The sequence below is a fragment of the Thermobia domestica genome, chromosome 1 (genome assembly GCF_964235325.1).
Source record: "Thermobia domestica chromosome 1, izTheDome1.hap1.1, whole genome shotgun sequence".
Taxonomy (NCBI): domain Eukaryota; kingdom Metazoa; phylum Arthropoda; class Insecta; order Zygentoma; family Lepismatidae; genus Thermobia; species Thermobia domestica.
The window spans coordinates 386,582,166-386,601,545 of record NC_137454.1 but is presented as its reverse complement, the minus strand read 5'-3'; the positions used below and the strand labels follow the sequence as shown (position 1 = coordinate 386,601,545).

Sequence of the window (19,380 nt, the reverse complement as noted above, 5' to 3'; positions counted from 1 at the left end):
GATATCTTCAAATATATAAAAGATAATCGAAAAGTGGATCAAGACCTCCCTAGACGATGTTATTTTGCATGAGTTACCATTATCACGAGTCACCTAGTAGCTTTCCGTATACAGTTATATAGAAACGCGAAAATAAATGCCGATTTTCTAAATGGCTGGAAATTGAAAGCAGATAAATGTGTCCTGATAACGGTATCTCACGCAAAATAATGTTGTCTAGGGAGGTCTTGTTCCACTTTTCGATTATCTTTTACCTATTTGAAGATATCACATAATTATTGTAAAATTAGTGGTATTTTAATTTCGCAGTGATGAGGCCTCTTAATCATCGTCTCCCTTAGCCTAAAGTGCGTAATCGTAGGACGTTAAACTGAAATATTTCATTTACGTTCAGTTTCTTCTTTAAGTTCTCGCACTGTTTAGAGTTTGTTTGCGTAGACCCTTAAGATTTCAGAAGCCTCAACAGATTTAGTGGCAAGGAGTATGGTCAGATGCCCTAGCTCACCAGCTCTGACCATCACGTCAAAAGAAAACTTGGCCTAGGAATTTCTCAAGCAGCAAGGCAATCGCTGCGTCAGCTTGTTTAAACCAGTTGCGTTCAATATCAATTCTGTTCAAATGCAGTCACAAAACACTGGTAACAATATTGCGATACCGTTCTCTGTTAAATGTCACGATATTCCTATCTTCGTCTTGCAAGAAGTACGACCCTATCACTCTAGCAACCCAAAATCCACATCACACGGTTACTTATAAGAACGTGTTACCAAACCGGATCACAAGGCATATTGTGTAAAATTAAATCGGAACATTTACGCGTTATAATGATGTAAAAATATATGCGATTGTTCTTTTTTTTTTTTAAAAAAAAAAAAAAAAAAGTTCAATTAAGCATATTAAATCCGTCGCTCTCATTGGGACACCTTTTAGAAACCTGGATAAGTGGAATCGAAAACCAACTTAATCCCATTTATAGAAGTATCTCACTTATTGAATTTTTTATGTAACAGGTTGAAATAACCGATATCCTACTCATAAGAGATAATGTTGGAGGACAAGATTCCCAGTAATAAAGGTTCTAAGTTTCCCAAATTTAACTGTAGTAACGGTCGGTAGATTGAGTAATTACTTACTTCAGTCATCATGTATTTACTAAGAGTTATTAAATAAGGGGTATATTAGTGAATATCTTACGAAGAAACTAAGTGAATAATGTTAATCATAAAAAATGCGTTATTTTTCAGAGAGTCAACCTTTGGTTCCTCTTTAGTATAAAGAAAAACTTTACATTTGTTTTCTTTGTTATAACACTTGATCCATATTAGAAGGCATGTTTACAATTATGGGAGCATGTGATGCTGTTTAAATTCTGCTTTTAAGAGCCTACCATATTTAAAATAACACAAAATTTACCATTTTTCTTTTGGTTGTTTTTCATAAGTGAAAGGAGATAATGAAATGCAACTTATCACAATCATAGGTAATGTTATTCTACAACAGAAAGTATGAACCTGAAGAATTTTCAGTGTTGTCATCCATAGAAATTACATTGTTGCCAGAATAACAATTTCCCCAAATTCTAAGTTAAGGCAGCGACTAGAGGAACAAACTCAACTACATTTAATTACGTATCATGTTGTTTTGGAATCCTGTGAACTACTTTTTAAATAACACTATTACTTAATTTTAATAACTGTATGTTTAACATGTTATTTATTACAAACTAAATACAACTATTATTTAAAAAGTAGTTCACAGGATTCCAGAACAACTTGATTCGTAATCAAATGCAGTTGAGTTCGTTCCTCTAGTTGCTGTTTCAACTTAGATTTTGGAAGAATATTTTTTCTGGCAACACTGTAATTTCTATGGATGACAACACTGAAAATTCTTCAGGTTCATATTTTCTGTTGTAGAATAACATTAGCTATGATTGTGGGAAGTTGCATTTCATTATCTCCTTTCACTTATAAAAAACAACCAAAAGAAAAATCGTAAATTTTGTATTATTTTTATTAAGGCAGACTCTTAAACTTCAACTAGGATTTCTGAGCTTCATTTTGCTATGTCTTTGTTGCCGTATTGAAAACTCGCCGATAAGATTAATTGTAAGAGCCGAATGTGAAAATTAGTCCATTGCTATTCCCGCTGACTATAGCTAGAGTGAAAGTGGATAGTTTATTCTTTGTACATGAATTCGATCACTAATATACATTTTTTCTTTTAGTTACAGGATTGTTGTAGACGATCCAGATGGTCCAAACGAAGGAATGAAACGAGAGTTGGAGGCGCTAGTTGATAGACTTCACCAAGATTTATGTCAGCTATCGATGCTTGGGGGAAAAGAACTGGAACTTCTGAGTGAAATGGATCCGGAGAGTCTGACAGGCATTGTACCTGATAAAGCATTTCTTCAGCAGCTGAAAGAAGCCAGCGGGAGGTTTTTAGATGAAAAGAGACAAGCACAAGAGGCAATGGAGTTGTTGAAATTGTATGATACTTCTCGAGGAAAGAAGGCAGAGAAGGTTTGAGGTAAGGCTTTTAATGTTATTTATTTATTTACAGTTAGTAGTCTACTTACGACCACTTGTGAAAGTTAGGTTAGGTGGCATGTTTACATTGGAACTTTAAAAATAAATACAGAAGGTTGTTCGCTTTATATCCGACCATTTTTGACGGGTACTCACCTTGATAGAAACTGCGCCACCACTAACGATTATTTTCTATTGGATCTCCACCGTTATGGAATATCATACAACATCGGAGTTTCCATTGCAGCAAGCTCCGGCGCATGCAAGCTTTTCATGGACCATCCAGGGTGCGCTGGTGACAATGCTGAAGACGCCGTTTCAACAGTCCAAATACGCAAAAATCCATTGGACTGGCATCTGGGCTTTCCACAGAAATGTCTTCAAATTGAATGACTTGAATTCCTAATTTTTCTGCCACTTCCTGATAAAAACGTAGTTATATTCTGGCGGTATGAATCGAAGCTTTGTCTATATGGATCATCACCTAGTTCGTGTCCATTCCATACAATTGTGGAATGTCTCTCCGATAGATAGGTGTCAATATGGATTGTTGGAAGTATCTTGCATTCACCTTTACGATTTTGTTCACCTTGCGTATCATCAACTTATCCTCATACGTGTGCCGTAACAACCACAAAGCCACGAGAGAAACTTTCCCTGCACTACGAACAAAGTTGCTTCGTCCCTTACCGTCCGTGTCACGATGTGATCGCCCGAATGTTGCCACCGGTAGTGAGATGGACATATGATTTATCTATTGTGACTACTTTCTTTCGTTTGGAACCCGCCAGGTACTTTTCATACAGTTTCCTGTAGTTCGTCTTATGTTCGGCAATGTAACGTGGTAGCAGTGCACATGCCTTCTGCACACTTCAACCTAAGGCACTCGGAATTATTTTGTTCACAGTTGATAGTGCGAGGTGGAATCTTGGCCCCTATCAATTGCGTCAGGGGATTTTCTTGGCACGCCAATCGACGGATCCCCCTTAGCACTTTGCTTGCAACCCTTCTCCTGATGTTTTCGTGGGTGAATGTTTCGCAAGGGGAGCCTGTTGTGTTTAATGGGCCATAATATCTTTCGCAGTTGTCACTTGGAGTATTAACCCATTCTTTCGACACTGTTTCACAATGCGTATGTACAAAAACGTAGCATTGAAAGGGCCATTACGTAATCCGCCCAATACCGGTTGATTTTCGGTGCCATTTGATAACACTCACGCACCTACAAGCTCAGACACAACATTGTTCCCGCCAGCAAATCCATAGTTCCAGCATGATACAGCAGATGAATCGCAAATGGTCCGATATACAACGAACAACCTAATGTAAAATATAATTAAAAACAACAAACAATATGTGTTTACATTGTAACGTCACTTGAAGGCGTCATGGCGAAGCCTCTAAAATGTCTACCAAGGGAAAAGCACTTTATCTACGAATATATCAGCAAAGCGATTTAGACACAAAGATAATCCAGAGCATGAAAATGGCATTAAGTTAATGTGATCGCTTGTGAAGTGAAGATTTAATCACGCTACAGTCTCGACGACTATTAACGATAAGGATATGAATTCTCACTTATTTGTGTGAATTAAACAAAATAATTTGGCGTGGGAGACCCGGGTTCGATTCCCGGCGAAAGCTCATGTGGTTCGGATTCCACGTTAATCAGTAGGTCCACGTCTCATATAGCCTCGCTGCTGAAAGGGGCGCTAAACTAAAATCAACTCAACTAAACAAAATAATTGATGTTCATAGAAGCCACTGAATCATACGAATAGAAGTAACTGTGTCAATGAACATCAGTTAATTCGTGATCGGCTGACTATTGATCAAAATGAGTAATAAATAGATCGCCACGTGACCGACTTCCAATCGTCATTCTTAACCGACGTCAATCGACAACTGAGTTTACGTATACAGTAGTTGTATCCAATAAGTTTCTAATCGTCGACAAGCTTCTTTTGGCGTCTATGCTTATTTTAAACTTATAGCAGTGTGATATGTGTTAGCGTGTTTTATATATGTATATATAACACATGCTTCTTGATATTTACAAAGTAACAGTTCCCTGGGAAAGTCTCTTCAAAAATTGTTGTGAAAAGTCTCTCTTCATAATCTGTAATAATTCTTGTTTGGCTCCAAAGTGGTTTTCAATCAGAATACACACACACACACACACACACATACACCAGTTTTTATCCAGAGTACCTTCAGCAGCAGCTCTAATGACAAGTATTGGTTTGACATGTCTGCCGGTGTTGCTGAACCATATGGACAGTCTCTGTGTATTGCAAAATTGCAAGTGTTGATTATATATAGAACGAAATAGAAGTAAAAAGCTAGTATTCACCGCAAACCAAAGTATTCCTTTAAGTAGTAGCGCTTTCCGAAACATGGTTTCCATCATCGAAACGAATTTCAAAACATGGAAAAGAAATATGAATGGGTAAAAAAAGGTTAAAAAGGAATAAAAATATAAAAAACACAACTTCTTGTCAAACAAACGTTAACGCGTATTGATCACTGTTCACTGTTCTAGTGTTTCCTTCCAAGCGGCGGAAATGCGTAATAAAAAGATCACTTCAGATTGCATTTGTCTCTCCTCTATCTAAATTAAAGTTCAGATCTTTCTTTATGCATGTAGTAGGCTTTATTCCCTTTTAACCATTTTTACCCATCCATATTTCGTTCCTATGTTTTTAAATTCATTCATACTATTTTAAGCTGATGATGCAAACTGGGTTTTCCGAAAGCGCTACTTAAACGAATACTTTGGTTTGTGGTGAGTACTAGTTTTTCAGTTATATTTTGTTTATACGGACAGAACTTTACAGCGTATGCAAAATGAGCTTTATTATCTTGGAACACAAGATTTTGTTGGTATGTGTGCATTGTAACTTTTTTTTTTTTTCATTCATCTAGTACACGTTAAGTAATTGAAGTGCTTGGAGGATACAGGTGATATGTTACATTTTTTGAAACGTTGCATTCTGGCGGTTCATGCATGTGTTATATGTTAATCATGCCACGTAACACCTTATTTAGTGAGTTCTCGTCTGGGTGCAGGTATTTAGAAACAATGAAGGCATTTTAAGGGACAAAGTTGTGAAAGTCAATTTTCCCGTCATATTCAATTTGTTACATAACACCTTTATCCTCCAAGCGCTTCAATTATATTACCTGCTCTTTCATGTTGAATATACATCATAACAGTAGTCAGGGTAATTCTTCAGTGTTTACAGTTAAATAACTGTTAAAATAGGTATAATCAGTATCTCTTAGAAATGTTCAACTGAATGCGAATTCAGTACACTTTTTTTGACGTCAAAACGTAATTAATATGAAGTTGTGATTTATGAGCATAGGCTTATCTTTTCAATCTTATGTTAAAAAGTAAAGGAATCTTGCCTTGCAAAGTATTGCTAAATTACATACGTACTTGAACGTTTAATGTGCATGAGTCGTTTTAATGACGAGGCATGATCAAAAAGTAAGGTTACATAACCTAAAATGAAACGTGTATATATAATTTCATACTACCAATACAGCCAACAGATAGTACATACATTAGGTTATTTTTCGACGAAGTCTCCATATCGGTTGAGGCATTTATCGCATCGTGGGATGAGTTTAAACATTTAAAGATTCCCTCCTGGTAAAAATCCTTTTTGTATGTTCAGCCACGTTGTCACGAAGTGTTTCACCTCCTCGTCTGAAGCGAAGCAGAATATCGTGCACAATGTGACGAACGCCTCTGAGCAACATTCCCAATTCTGCTATTAGATGCCGTAACGTGATCCTCCTGTTGTCTTGAATCAGCTACTTCACGCAAATTATGTTCAAATCTGTTGATGCCATGGTGGGTCGGTGACTACGCTCTTCGTCGGTGAACAGGGTGTCTATCGGCCACGAAATCAGAAAACAGTCATGAAAGTCACGAAATTTAACTTTTGGGTCACGATTTTTTTAACTGTATAAATGTAAGTACAGATTGGAAAGTTTTGTTCTGTAAAACGTCAAAATTCACCACCAAAAATGTCTATGCTCTTGAAAATGTTAGGAAATTTTATGATTTGGTAAAGAAAAAGTCACGAAATTTCATTTTGGAATTTTAGTAGACACCATGGTGACGTTTTCTTTACCAGCCGCAAACTTTCGACACCATTCTGTGACATAGTGACGAGACATTATAGTCTCTCTAGAAACCTCTACCAGCTGCTGGTGAATTTCAGCCGAGGTTACATGTTTCGCCCACAGAAATCAAATAACTAAGCGGACTTCTTCGTGAGACCAGTTTTCCAAACAAGTCACCATATGTATTTAAGTAGCGCCGTAGGTAGTGGGTGGCTGAAATCTGCACAGTTGCCAACTCCATGTATTAAAATTACCACCCACTCCTCATTTCTCTATAACATGAAACTCTAGAAATATCGGCCTTGTAACCTTAGTTTCTGATCCTCCCTCGTATTTTATACGATAAATACTTAAATTTTGTATGTTGTGTTACTTCCAGATGCCTTCTTTCTGCTTCAGAGAGTGAATACGTCGTTGGAAATGAACAAATATGAAGCAAAGACTAGCGAACTGTTTCCCCGTCTCCCGATACATATCAGTTAACTCAAACAGCAACAAATTTAAAATGGAAATTTTCTTCCAGTTTCAAGTTACCGGCATCTTTAGTATTTTATTGTAAACTAATAGTTATAATGTCACAAGCACAAATTAAGGAACGATTGAAACTTATATAATTCAGCTTTCTATGTTTCGTTTTTAAGTATTATTTGAGGAATTAGTTTGCTAATTGCACTTGCGTAAGAAAGGTCATTAATATGACACATGAATTGGATTTCTAATGTAGTGATATACGCTTTGGATGATCAACACCTTAAACGAACAGTAATGGTATTGTTACGAAAAGAAATACATTAAGAATCTGCGATGTATTAATAAAAAAAAATCAAAAGTAATAACTTTACTAACGTTTCATCTGTTAGTGACACGAGCTTAAAGACTATGGAAGATCTGACAGTACAGTGATTGAGAACTTTACTTTCCGAGTAAGATCAAGTATGACGCTGTATGAAGAATTTTCGTACCAGACTATTGACTTGAAACTGCAAATAATTTTGAAGAACTGAATGGAATAGAGAATAATGATCCTGCATGAGTTGTTCAATCCATCTTATACACGCAATAGCGCCACAAGCACGTTATTGTGTAGCAGGTGTTTTTTCAAATGCGAATTATGTAATGTATTGCATTGAATCTTTTCCTCAATTGTGAGAGGAATATTGATTGAGGTTAAGTCTAAGTAAATGATGGATAACCAATCAAGCAGTTTCCTCTGCTCTTTTTTTTTTTTTTTTTTTTTTCAAGGAAAAGAGAGAGAAAGAAAGACAATAGCTGGATATTATATTCACTGTTTTATTGTTGATTTTAAAAATTAATACCGTATTTACGCGATTCTAAGACGTACTTTTTTGTCGACATTTTTGCCTCAAAAATTAAGGTGTGTCTTAGATTTCAGTTGTGCAAATTTAGGCCAGATTGGATGGAATTTCGCCAAAAAATTACCAATCCCTGTAAAGAATGTGTATTTTGTGTGTACGAACAGAATGGAGAACTAAAAGCGTGCGTTTTACGCGAAATAAAAACCCTTTAAAATTAGCCCGCACACCAGTGCCAAATGAAAGAGATGAATCATTCTTGTGAATTTACGACAGTGGAGATTGTTCCTTTCCCTCCCACATACCGTGACTGATGTCTTCCTCCGTTTAAAGAGCACAAACAAATGAGTCACACATCTTGAAGCACAACAATTGATAACAAAATAAGGAGTTTAAAAATGCTGCAAATCAGGAAGTTGGAGTCACAAACGAGTTTAAATAATTGCTGAATAATTATTTGTTTGTTTGTTTGTGTGTGTGTGTGTGTGTGTACATACTGATGTAATATAATATGATACCGATAATGGATTGCTATAAAACTGACGCAAGCAAGTGTTGAACCGTAATTACATTAGTAGAAAAAATTACCAGCAGATGCACATGAATATATCGTAAATTCCAGCAGTAAGTTCAATGTTTCTTTATTTTCCCATAACATTATTTGTTTTCCCATGTTTATTTATTTTTTCATTCTTTAAAATTAATGCAGTGTAGATTTTTTTTTTTTTTTTTCATTTTCGACAGGGGTGTGTCTTACATTCGAGGATTTTTTTCTTTTCAATTTTCCTTTCAAAAATTGAGGGTGCGTCTTACATTTGAGGGCGTCTTAGATTCTCGTAAATACGGTAATTTTACAAGCACGAAGTGCGTATTGTACTTTTGTAAAAATTGGTTTATTTTCTTTAATCACTCATTTACACGTACTTTTGTATATGACAGTTTTAAACATTTGGTATGATTTTTAATAATCCAAAGGAAAATGTACTATTGCGCAATAGTTTTTATTTTACAATAACTAAGATTTATTTTGATGCTGTATACATTCTTGGAAGAATCTTAAGTAAACTGTTATCTTTGTCATTGTTCATAAGTCAGATTATAAAAAAAAATGATTATGATTTTGTATCAGTTTTCAGTGTATGTACTAAGTTCGCATTTACTCAAAGAAAGAGGAGTCAAATATAATTTAAAAGATCCTTGATAGGAAAAGGAAAGCTTTGAGCTTATCATAGTTAGTCTAAGAATTTAAGCTGTCTCGTATGAGATTTTCTTATTAAGAGGGTTATTCATACCTCCATTAACATTTATCGACACGTAATTTGTATTACAAACAAAAAAAAAAAAAAAAAATGTGATCCACAGCAATGACCTTAAAACTACCCTGCAACAAGTTAATACTAATAAAACATCTAATGCTTCACATGTTTGATAATCATGAAATGTTTTCGATAATCGTTAAATATGTTGAAATAATAGTCTTGTCTTGAATGTTTAGTGCAGAGTAGATAAGAGTAGTGTACTCAAAAAAGTTCTTCTGCTGCCAGTTTATCAAATTATTTTGTTGGACTTTGAATAAATATAATGTCGACTCTCTAGAAATAACATATTAGCATACACCATTGTTTCTGTGTGCAAGATAATTGAAATAAGTAAATGCTCACAGGTAAATTTATCTTTCTTTTTGCGACTTTCTACTTTATAAAACTTTCTGTAGACAAATATCCAAAATCTCATAGTTTCTTCGTGCAGATTGATTATACAGATCCATTCATAAAATATATACTTCTTTCTCTCTGCGTTCACTTTTTGTACCTTTAGAAACCATTTTTGAGGTGTACAGTCAGTTTGTAGCATTTTAATCTTCGTCAGTTTCTTTTTTAATTAGTTACTAGATTGTGCTTTCCACAATATTATATGCATTTTTCTTTTATTTTTATTTCGCTTTACTGCTCTCTTCTTGATCCACACGTCCACATTTTTATCTTCCTTTATTAAACTACATCTGTGGTAATCCTGTTAAATGATTATGTGGCACTGCATTCTAACATAAGCTTCTGCACGCTTCATAGATATTTCTTCGTGTTTTCTTTTGCCTATATGATGAAACTATCAGCGAAAGGGTTTATAGTGCATTTCTTAATTGTGTGTGCTTATTGAAAAAAAAAAAAAAAAAAAAAAACTTTTTTACTACTTTCTGGTGACGTATCTTTTATTCCCAATTTAGATATGTAAGATGCGCCGCCTACCTCGAGCTTTTCCTGTTATTTTAAAGTCCTACTTCTTCCCCTCTTCATCTGATAAACTAGTTAGCGAAACTACTTGTTCATGGTTTACTTTCACCCTGAAGATCAGAGAAATTAGAATGAAACTGACTATTCAGGGCTCACATGACCTTAAAGTTCAGGGAAATGCTTCAAAATAACCGAAATCTACTGTATTTCACAGAAGAGCAATGGATTTTTTTTAAGCTGTCCGCAGAAAATATAAAGAACACCTCAAAGAATCAAAACAGACTCAAAAAGATGATGATATAAGAAAAGGCTAAAAAAAAAAAGAAAAGAAAGGAAAGAAAGAAAAAAAGAAAGAAACTTATCTTTAGAAATAAAGAAGGTTCGGGAGTTCCAAAAGGTGTTAAAAACTACGAGGTTTGAAAAAAAGAAACAAATTTAAAGAATGCTATAGAAAAAAGTTATTTTTGTTGAATGTAGATCATCAAAAGGATAACCAAATGATGGTACACGTTTACTTGTTTATCTTTAAAGTGTATTCACAATGCAAAGATATTAAAGTTATCATTAGTATATAATTATTGGTTATACTAATGTTCTATTGTACTGAAGTTCAGGAAGTGGGTCTTGTAATAAGGATTTACAGTAAAGAAAGTAAGCTTATACTACGTACTTTTAAAAAGGAGGGCATTGGACATCTATGGGGATGGTGGAACAGTCATATCGAATAAAAGGTGAAGGTATCCGATACACTGATCCGATTGAATGGTTTCCGCTTGGGTATCGCCAAGCTTTCGTCAAAAAAAAAAAAAAAACTTAAATCCGACGACCGCTCACTACACGTCCTCACTCGTTGGCTGACGCTTTCTGCGGGTGGTGAAAAAATTGACGATTACGCATGAGTGTCCCCTCTACCTCTACACTGAAGGAAGTCTCCGCGATTCATTGGTTTACGCGGGAAAAAATAAGGTTCGATATAGGGATGGCCAGAACCGGTTCCTGTTGGAACCGGTTTTCGAGTCTAAACGGATCCGGTTCCGGAACCGGTTCTTCGGATCCAGTTCTGAAAACCGGATCTCCAAGAACCGGTTCCGCTGGAACCGAAACTTAGTGACCATCCCTACGCTAAACCCGAGCTGCTGGCAGGCTGTGAACAGTATGCTAAATGAAATGGTGGAAGCGACAGGCAGGCGGCGGCAGCTTGTCTCATTTGGCTAAATAAACTGGGTAACTGGCAAACTCATTGGCTAAACAGGCAAACTGGTCAACTCATTTGGCTAAACACCCACTAATGGACCAAAATTTTTTTCTGGAGGCACAAGCGGGTCTGGGCGGGGAAGGCACAAGCGCATGGTCCTCTTTGCATTTTTTTGAAGGTGAACTTTGTGCCTCCGTTACGGGTCTTTGGGGGCTTTCAGATCCAGGACTGGAACCGGTTCCTAAAATCCGGTTCTGGAACCGGGTTTTCAGATCCAGATCTGGAACCGGTTCTTAAGATCCAGTTCTGGAACCGGGTTTTCAGATCCAGATCTGGAACCGGTTCTTAAAATCCGGTTCTGGAACCGGTTCTGAAAACCCGATCTCCGAGAACCGGTTCTTCGTGGAACCGGTTCCGCCGGAACCGGAACTTTGTGGCCATCCCTAGTTCGATACTTCTTGAAGACACTTCGTATATATATATATAAACAATGGAATTACTAGTAAATTCTTGGAAACCTGTACATGCAATTCCCGGTAGTAATACATGTCCTTTGAATCCCACGTTAAGCTGTAGGTCCACGTCTTATGTAACCGCGGTGCTGAAAGAGATGCAACTCTAATGCAACAGTCACATTGTACATATACGGAGATACGGTTTCGGGGGAAACTTTTCTGGATGATAACCTGAAATCATTATTGCTTGCACATCTTAAGGATAGTGATATCTTTCTGGGTAAAGGAGATCCAACTTTTTTTTTTCTTAAGATATACTAAAAGTAACTGTGAATTTTATGATGTGTAAATATAACATAAGAAAATATTTTCTCAATTAGACACTGTAACTTATGTAAAGTAAACTTGGACAACTTCGGCAAAAGAAACGGAATGGTCATTTATGGACTTAGAAAAAGATACAATTTGTGTGATAAATAAACACGATAATAATTTGGCATGCCAAGAATAATATTTAGTAATTATGTTCCTTCATGATATTCTGAGAAGTACTTCATGGTAAAAAGATTAATTCGAACGAATTAGAAGTAAGGTTTCCTAGGCTAGATATGGATAAATATAACTCATAGCTGTCAGTAGACGGAACGCTGTGGGGACCCGCGGTATCTCAGTAATAGAACGTTCACCTCTGGAGCCTGGGGTTCTTGGTTCAATCCCATCTCGCGCCAAGCAAACTTTGTGGTGCACAAAACACCGTGTACGTGGGTTTTCTTGAGGTTCTTCCGTTTCCTTCCACGTTCATTCCACCATTTCATTCATTTCTTATGACTATCTCCTTTAGCCTAGCTGGCAACCGTGGAACTTAAAACTTAAAGTTTTTTTTCAACGCTATGGATTGTATTTCCGTAAGAGTAATTGTATCTAGTGTTGCGAAACTCAACTTCGTATGCAAACTCGCGTATGATTATGTGGTTAGCAGACTCGACGTCGGAGACCTGCATGACTCCATGTTTTTAAGATGTCACATTAAGCTGTAGATCCACTTGAATATCATTAGTGCTGAAAGGGAACGCTGAACTTCAACCAACCAATCAATCTGCTTCGTATGCGTGCATATATTTTCACAGTATTGTTTGGCGTTTGGAGGATGAAATTCTCATCTGCATATCCCATCGAATTTTCAGTATGTTTCCTCACGGAACTGTTTCGTATGTTTCCAAACTAAACATTTGAATGTCATTTGTTTGGATTTTAGGATGATCCTTAGATCATACATTTAAAAATCACTTCTTCAAAACCGCACTAAACAACTTTAATTTTATTCCTGTTATTTTGTTCTGATATTAAACTTCTTACTATTTAAGATGTCGACATTTAAAGCTCAGTGATTTCGGATGCAGGTACACTATATATACAGGGTGTTTCAAAACAACGCCGACAGCGTTTGTAAGGTGATTCCTGACACCAAGATAAGACAAAAAGTATAGACCAATCTGGTTGCAGAAATCCGTCATTTCGGAGTTATACGCTGCCGAAAACATGAAAAAATTAAATTTAAAGGACCATAGCTCCAGTAGGAGCTAATATGTGCGCTATCCAAAAATACATGATTTAGAATCCTAGGTAGTTTAGCTACAAGTATATAATTTGAAGTACTCAGCATCTAGTTTTATAACAATTGTTGCGAAAGTACCCCAGAATTCTGAAACATGGACATTTGGATAGGGTACATACTAGTTCCTAAGTGAAGTCTTAGCCTGACTACAGTAAATTCCATAGTATTGGAGCTATGGACCTTTAAAGTTGATTTTTTTTCATGTTTTCGGTAGCCTGTAACCCCGAAATGACGGATTTCTGCACCCAGGTTGGTCTACATTTTCTGGCTTATCTTGGTGTCAGGAACCACCTCACAAACATTGTCAGTGTTGTTTTGAAACACCCTGTATTTATAAATTGTGGGTGTGAAAAATTTAGAATATTAAACTTTAACCGAGGGACTATTATGTTCTAAACCTATCCAAAGCAAAGCGTAACTATGTTAAGCTCGAAACTTTCATCCACGACCTAATACTTGAATATGGTTACGATTGAAATACTGTACAAGAGCATAGTAATAACTAAAATAAATACTTATTGTGTCTTTAAAAATAATTACCAACAACTATCATTAGATTAGTGTAAAACAAATATACAGAAAGACTGTACAAATAGGCTGTGGAAACATCATTCCAATGAATTGCTCAAGTTTCACATCAATCATTTGGTTTCTGAATGTTCATTTTATTTACTAACGAAGTTAGAATAGTTGATAACAGAAAAAGTATGATGATGAAAACAGGAAATGGTAAGGACCAAGACAGAACCTTGGTGAAGTCTAACCAAATTTCGTTTATGGTAAGTAAATATATGTATATATATCTACCAACAGTAATCGAAAATATGTATCTAATTCTCAGTTTATCGAGAAATATTAATGTGAATGATCATGGTATGTAGCATAGCTGAGACATTGTTTTATGTAATATATAGAAAGAAAGGAAGCGCGGTGATATAGTGGAAGTGATATGTTGAAGTTTTCATGTTCTTTATGCAAATTATGGATAATTAAAAAAAATGCTTTTAGTACCTTCCGTATTTTATTTGTTTATTTGTCGTAATATTTCACTCATTTACTTCTGTGAGCATCTTCGGAGAAAATAGCCGTATGAAGAGCAAAACGAGTAAAAATTTACATGTTAGTTTATTTGTTCATTTTCTTACATATATTACAATGGGAATAGCTTTCTCAAAGTTCAGCGCAGAACTCGTAAATATTTCAGGAGCCACTGTGGCTCAGTAGTAGAGCGTCGACCTCTGGTGCTTGGGGTCCCTGGTTCGATCCCAGCTCGCACCAAGTAAACTGTGATAGACAAATACTGTGTGCTTGGTTTTTCTCGGGGTTCTCCCGTTTCCTCCCACTCTTAATTCCACCATTTTCATTCATTACTCATCGTCATCGTCTCTTTTAACGTTGCCAGTATAATCGTGGGACGTAAAACTTAAAAATTTCATTTTCTTCAACACAGTTATTTTTAATAGCTTGTAAATATGTATTTCATAATTGTGTGTTGAAGTGCTTAAAAGTTTTGCAGAGAAGCCATCTCCATTGGAATAATGTGTAAGGACATGAACAAATAAACCAACATGTAAATTCCTACTGGGTTTTAACCTCGTAAGGCTATTTCCTCCGGTGATGCTCGCAGAAGCAAGTGAAATGTTAGAACCAATAAACAAATAAAATACGCTAGGCAGGTAAAAACAGTTTTACTGTCTCTATTATAATGCAAGTGAAATTACAGAGCAGTTTTTCTTGTAATATAAATACGTTTTCAAATAACTTCCATTATTGTTAATAAAGTTGTAGATCTTTATCCCAATAAACAAAGAAAATATTTTTGCTTTCAGAAAGATCATGTAGAAAGAAAAAAAAGCTGGGTTTACGCATGATCTCATTTTGTTCTAATAACTTAAGTACCGTATCTTTATGAAAGGAAATATTAATTACAGTAAAATTTTTGCGTATGTTGTTCACTGGGAACTACTCAAAAATAATTAAGTAAATTAGTGTAAATGTTTAAATAAACTTTTTTTTTCTTATATGAAATATAATAGTATATTGTTTCTTAACTTCACAGTTCGAAGCTTGCAAAAATACAGTAGACTTCCGAGTATCCGGTCTAATGTGGCGGAAAGGCAGGCCGGATAACAAAAAAGCCGGATAGACCTCAGTTGTATGAACTCATTTCTTTATGAACATTAAGCATAGCCTAAGAACAATTTACGAATACAGTATTGTACAATTATAATAAGAAACAGCGGCACGTGTACTGTATTGAGGTCCGTTACACACTGACGAAACAATGAACAAGGAGCAGAACGCTGCTCTTTTCCTGTCACAGCTTGTATTTTGCACACGATATGTAGGAAGATCGTAACAAGACGCCCGCTTCCAATGTGTTGGCAATGTTGCCAATGCAACTTTTCCCTTCCTCATTTAATTACGATAAAAGAAAACCAGGCCGGATACTCTGGAGTTTACTGTATGTGTGCATTATTGTGCATTTATAGGATTGAATTAAATAAAATTGCAGGCGAAAAAAAAAAGTTAAAAAAAGGAAATTCTTCAAACCAAACTTTGTAATTGATATTTATTTATTTATTTTTCATTGAAATATTTAATATACTATCTTACATTAATTGTAATGTAAGCTAATTAAATATTTCAGTCAGTGCAGCTGGTGTAAGCAGTATTTGATAAGAACGTATTACAAAGTGATAACTTGCATGATCTCAAATAGTATGGCATTTCTATTACATAAGACAAGTGTCTCAGCAAGGAAAAATTAAACAGTTTGAAAGAAATGGACTAGTATTAGAATCATTTTATGCTCTCCGTGTGAGATATAATCTCTGTATTTTCCTTCTTACACCTTTAAATATATTGATACAGAAATATAGAATTATATTGTAAATATCGTCATATATACGTTAAGTACTCATGCTATTGTATAATATAGGGGTTGGCAATCTGCGACTCGCATTTGATTCATGATATACTTTATGGAGCCCTCGTAATTTCATCATATGTACAATTAATATTTGCTCTATATTAATTGCTGCTTACTATTTTTGTTTTCTATCGAGTAGATTATTCGATTTTTTTCCATGTCTTTTTGATACGGCAAAAGCCGCCGCGTTATGTTATTTGTTGTGACTTATAAATCAGTTAAGTTTGCTGTATCCTAGTTTTATATTAGCATTAAAACATATTATTCAATGATTTATAATCTTAATATCCTAACTGTAGTAAAATGTATTTAATTTTTAACCTTTCTGTTCCGTTATTTTCTTTCTTTATAATGTATTTTCTTTTTTAAAAAACCTGAATACTGTGTAATTTAAAATAATAATTACTGCTTTGTATATACTTTTCCTATATATTCACCGTAGTTTGCTCAATATCATAGAAGTAAATTACAGTTAAATTTCCCAGTCGCTTTTGTAGATAATGTTCCACCATGTCAACTTCTTAGTAAAAGATAGAAATATTAAATGTACTATTTGGAACCAGTGTTCTCTTATTCACTTCCAATGTGTAGTAGAATACTGTGTTTGTAAACCGTGGGATTTTTTTGTTGTTACGTAAGTGACTGAGAAGCTGGAAAACAAAGCTATAAGCAAGGTCATTAACGGACATTATGTACGTTCAATCGGCTCTGAAATTCAGTTAAAACCTTACTTATGGGATAGTATACCGTAATATGAGTAGTTTCTCTTCTGCGTTAGACAATTCTCGCACTGTAGACCTCCATACTTCAAGGCTCAATTTGCGAAGTAATGAAATTCCAATGTTACGTGATATAATATCGTTGTGTTTCAGTATGGCGTTGAAGTTCGACATTAAATGAAGATCTCGAAAAAAAAAATATTGTGGATTCGCCTGATGAAGTTAAACTAAGCTCATCGAATATAATGAAGAAAAAAAAGAAATTTGTTTCAGAATATAAATACAGGAAATCAAATAAATATTTAGTATCGATAAATGCACCACACAACCGAGAATACACTATGTTCGATTCAGGTAGGATAGGGTGTGATTTGAACAAATTGTAACAGTGAACGTTACTGGTGCAGCCTCAGATGGTGTTAAAATCACATGGAAGTCCACAGAAAAGGAAGTGGGAATAATTTGAGCTTGATAATTGCAAGCAGAGGGTGAATTTTTTTGTTTCACTTTTCAGGAACCTTCCTTTCAAATAAATGGCACTCACGATTGAAGGCAGATGTCCATTATGTTGCGCAAGGCTTGGAAGAAATGTTCACCTTTGGCGAAGAATGCAGATTTCATCATGTTGCACGAGGTTTGGAGGAAATGTTTACTTCTGGTAAAGAATGCAGATTTCATCATGTTGCGCGAAGTTTGGAGGAAATGTTCACTTCTGGTGAAGAATGCAGGTTTCATCATGTTGCCCGAAGTTTGGAGGAAATTTCACTTCTGGTGAAGAGAGCAATTTCATGACGTTGCGTGAAGTTTGGAGGAATTGTTCACTTTTGGCGAAGAATGCAGATTTCATCATGTTGCGCGAGGTTTGGGGGAAATGCTTACTTCTGGTAAAGAATGCAGATTTCATCATGTTGCGCGAAGTTTGGAGGAAATGTTCACTTCTGGTGAAGAATGCAGATTTCATCATGTTGCGCGAAGTTTGGAGGAAATTTCACTTCTGGTGAAGAGAGCAATTTCATGACGTTGCGCGAAGTTTGGAGGAGTTGTTCACTTCTGGTGAACAATGCAGATTTCATTATGTTGCGCGAAGTTTGGAGGAAATGTTTCCTTCTGGTGAAGAAAGCAATTTCATAGAGCTGTAAAGTTCAATTTTATTCAAAATAAAGTTCGGTACACACGAATCTTACGTCACATTCAGATTGAAACAGTGTTTAGGCTTGTTATCTTTGTGTACACACGTCTGCTCAGTCACTTGCGTAAATAAAACGATTTTCAATGTTCATCGAACTTTGTATTGTTGATAAGAATTTCGTCACAAACTGTTTTATCAACTTTGAAGTCTAACATTTGTATTGATGCTGGTAGGTCAAACACATTGAAATTCTAATTTATTTTATTAAGTCTTGTACTGTGTTATTACTTTATATGATCGCAAGATACGGAAGGAACCAACATCCTATATCGTAAAAATTGCCTTGAGGAACTTAGCAGAAACATACATCGCAATACTGCAATTATACATCAGGTGCATAAGAAACCCCATTTTACTGAAATATTAAAGATTATTATATGAGACCATGAAAACTGAACAATTAAACAGAACGAAAAATGTTGACTTTTCTTTGTAGAACTTTCTTTGCAGAAGTTATTTTTTAAAAAGATCAATAATTTATACATTTATCTTGTATTCATAGTAAACCTTACAATGTAACTACTAGACAATAGTTTGTTTATATTTTGAGGAATATTTATATATATATATATATATATATGTATATGAATAACATCAATTACAGGACAATAGATAAGTTTTCTCTTGGAATATGATGGAAACATGCATTTAACCAGATAAAGACACTTGGATCTTTTGTAAGTAATTTTATTTACTTATAACGGTCTTCCATTTTTGAAAATATTGTCTATTAAATATATTGTTATCATTTACATCGAATAATTCATTACTTAATAAAATGTCCTTCTGTAATTATTTTTAAGTGCATTACAATTTATTGTCTTGATCAAGAATAATTTGCTTTTTGTAGTTATTTTGTTAAATGCTTATGTTTGGAAGACATCTGCTGTTATACAATATAATATCTAACAACAGATATGAAATTATTATGAACAAACAAGTGAATATTCTGCTCATGTAAGAGTGATTTCTTACTAAAATAGAGCTCAGATGTTGATGTAGCATAACTTTGAACATTCTGCTTACGCAGAAAGTAGAAATATTATGTCTGCACAGCTGTTAT

The 19,380-nt window shown here is 35.0% G+C and overlaps 1 protein-coding gene across 1 annotated transcript in view; it reads left to right on the top strand.

Moving 5' to 3' along the window:
* The window catches only part of LOC145665061 (DNA fragmentation factor subunit alpha-like), a 52,880-nt gene extending 33,710 nt beyond the window's left edge, over nucleotides 1-19,170 (top strand). The window contains exons 4-5 of the mRNA XM_081732324.1: nucleotides 2,228-2,532; nucleotides 7,048-19,170. Coding sequence (XP_081588450.1) covers nucleotides 2,228-2,531 — 304 coding nt within the window. The 3' untranslated portion in view covers nucleotide 2,532; nucleotides 7,048-19,170. The remainder of the gene's footprint in view (nucleotides 1-2,227; nucleotides 2,533-7,047) is intronic.
* The last annotated feature ends 210 nt before the right edge of the window (nucleotides 19,171-19,380 follow it).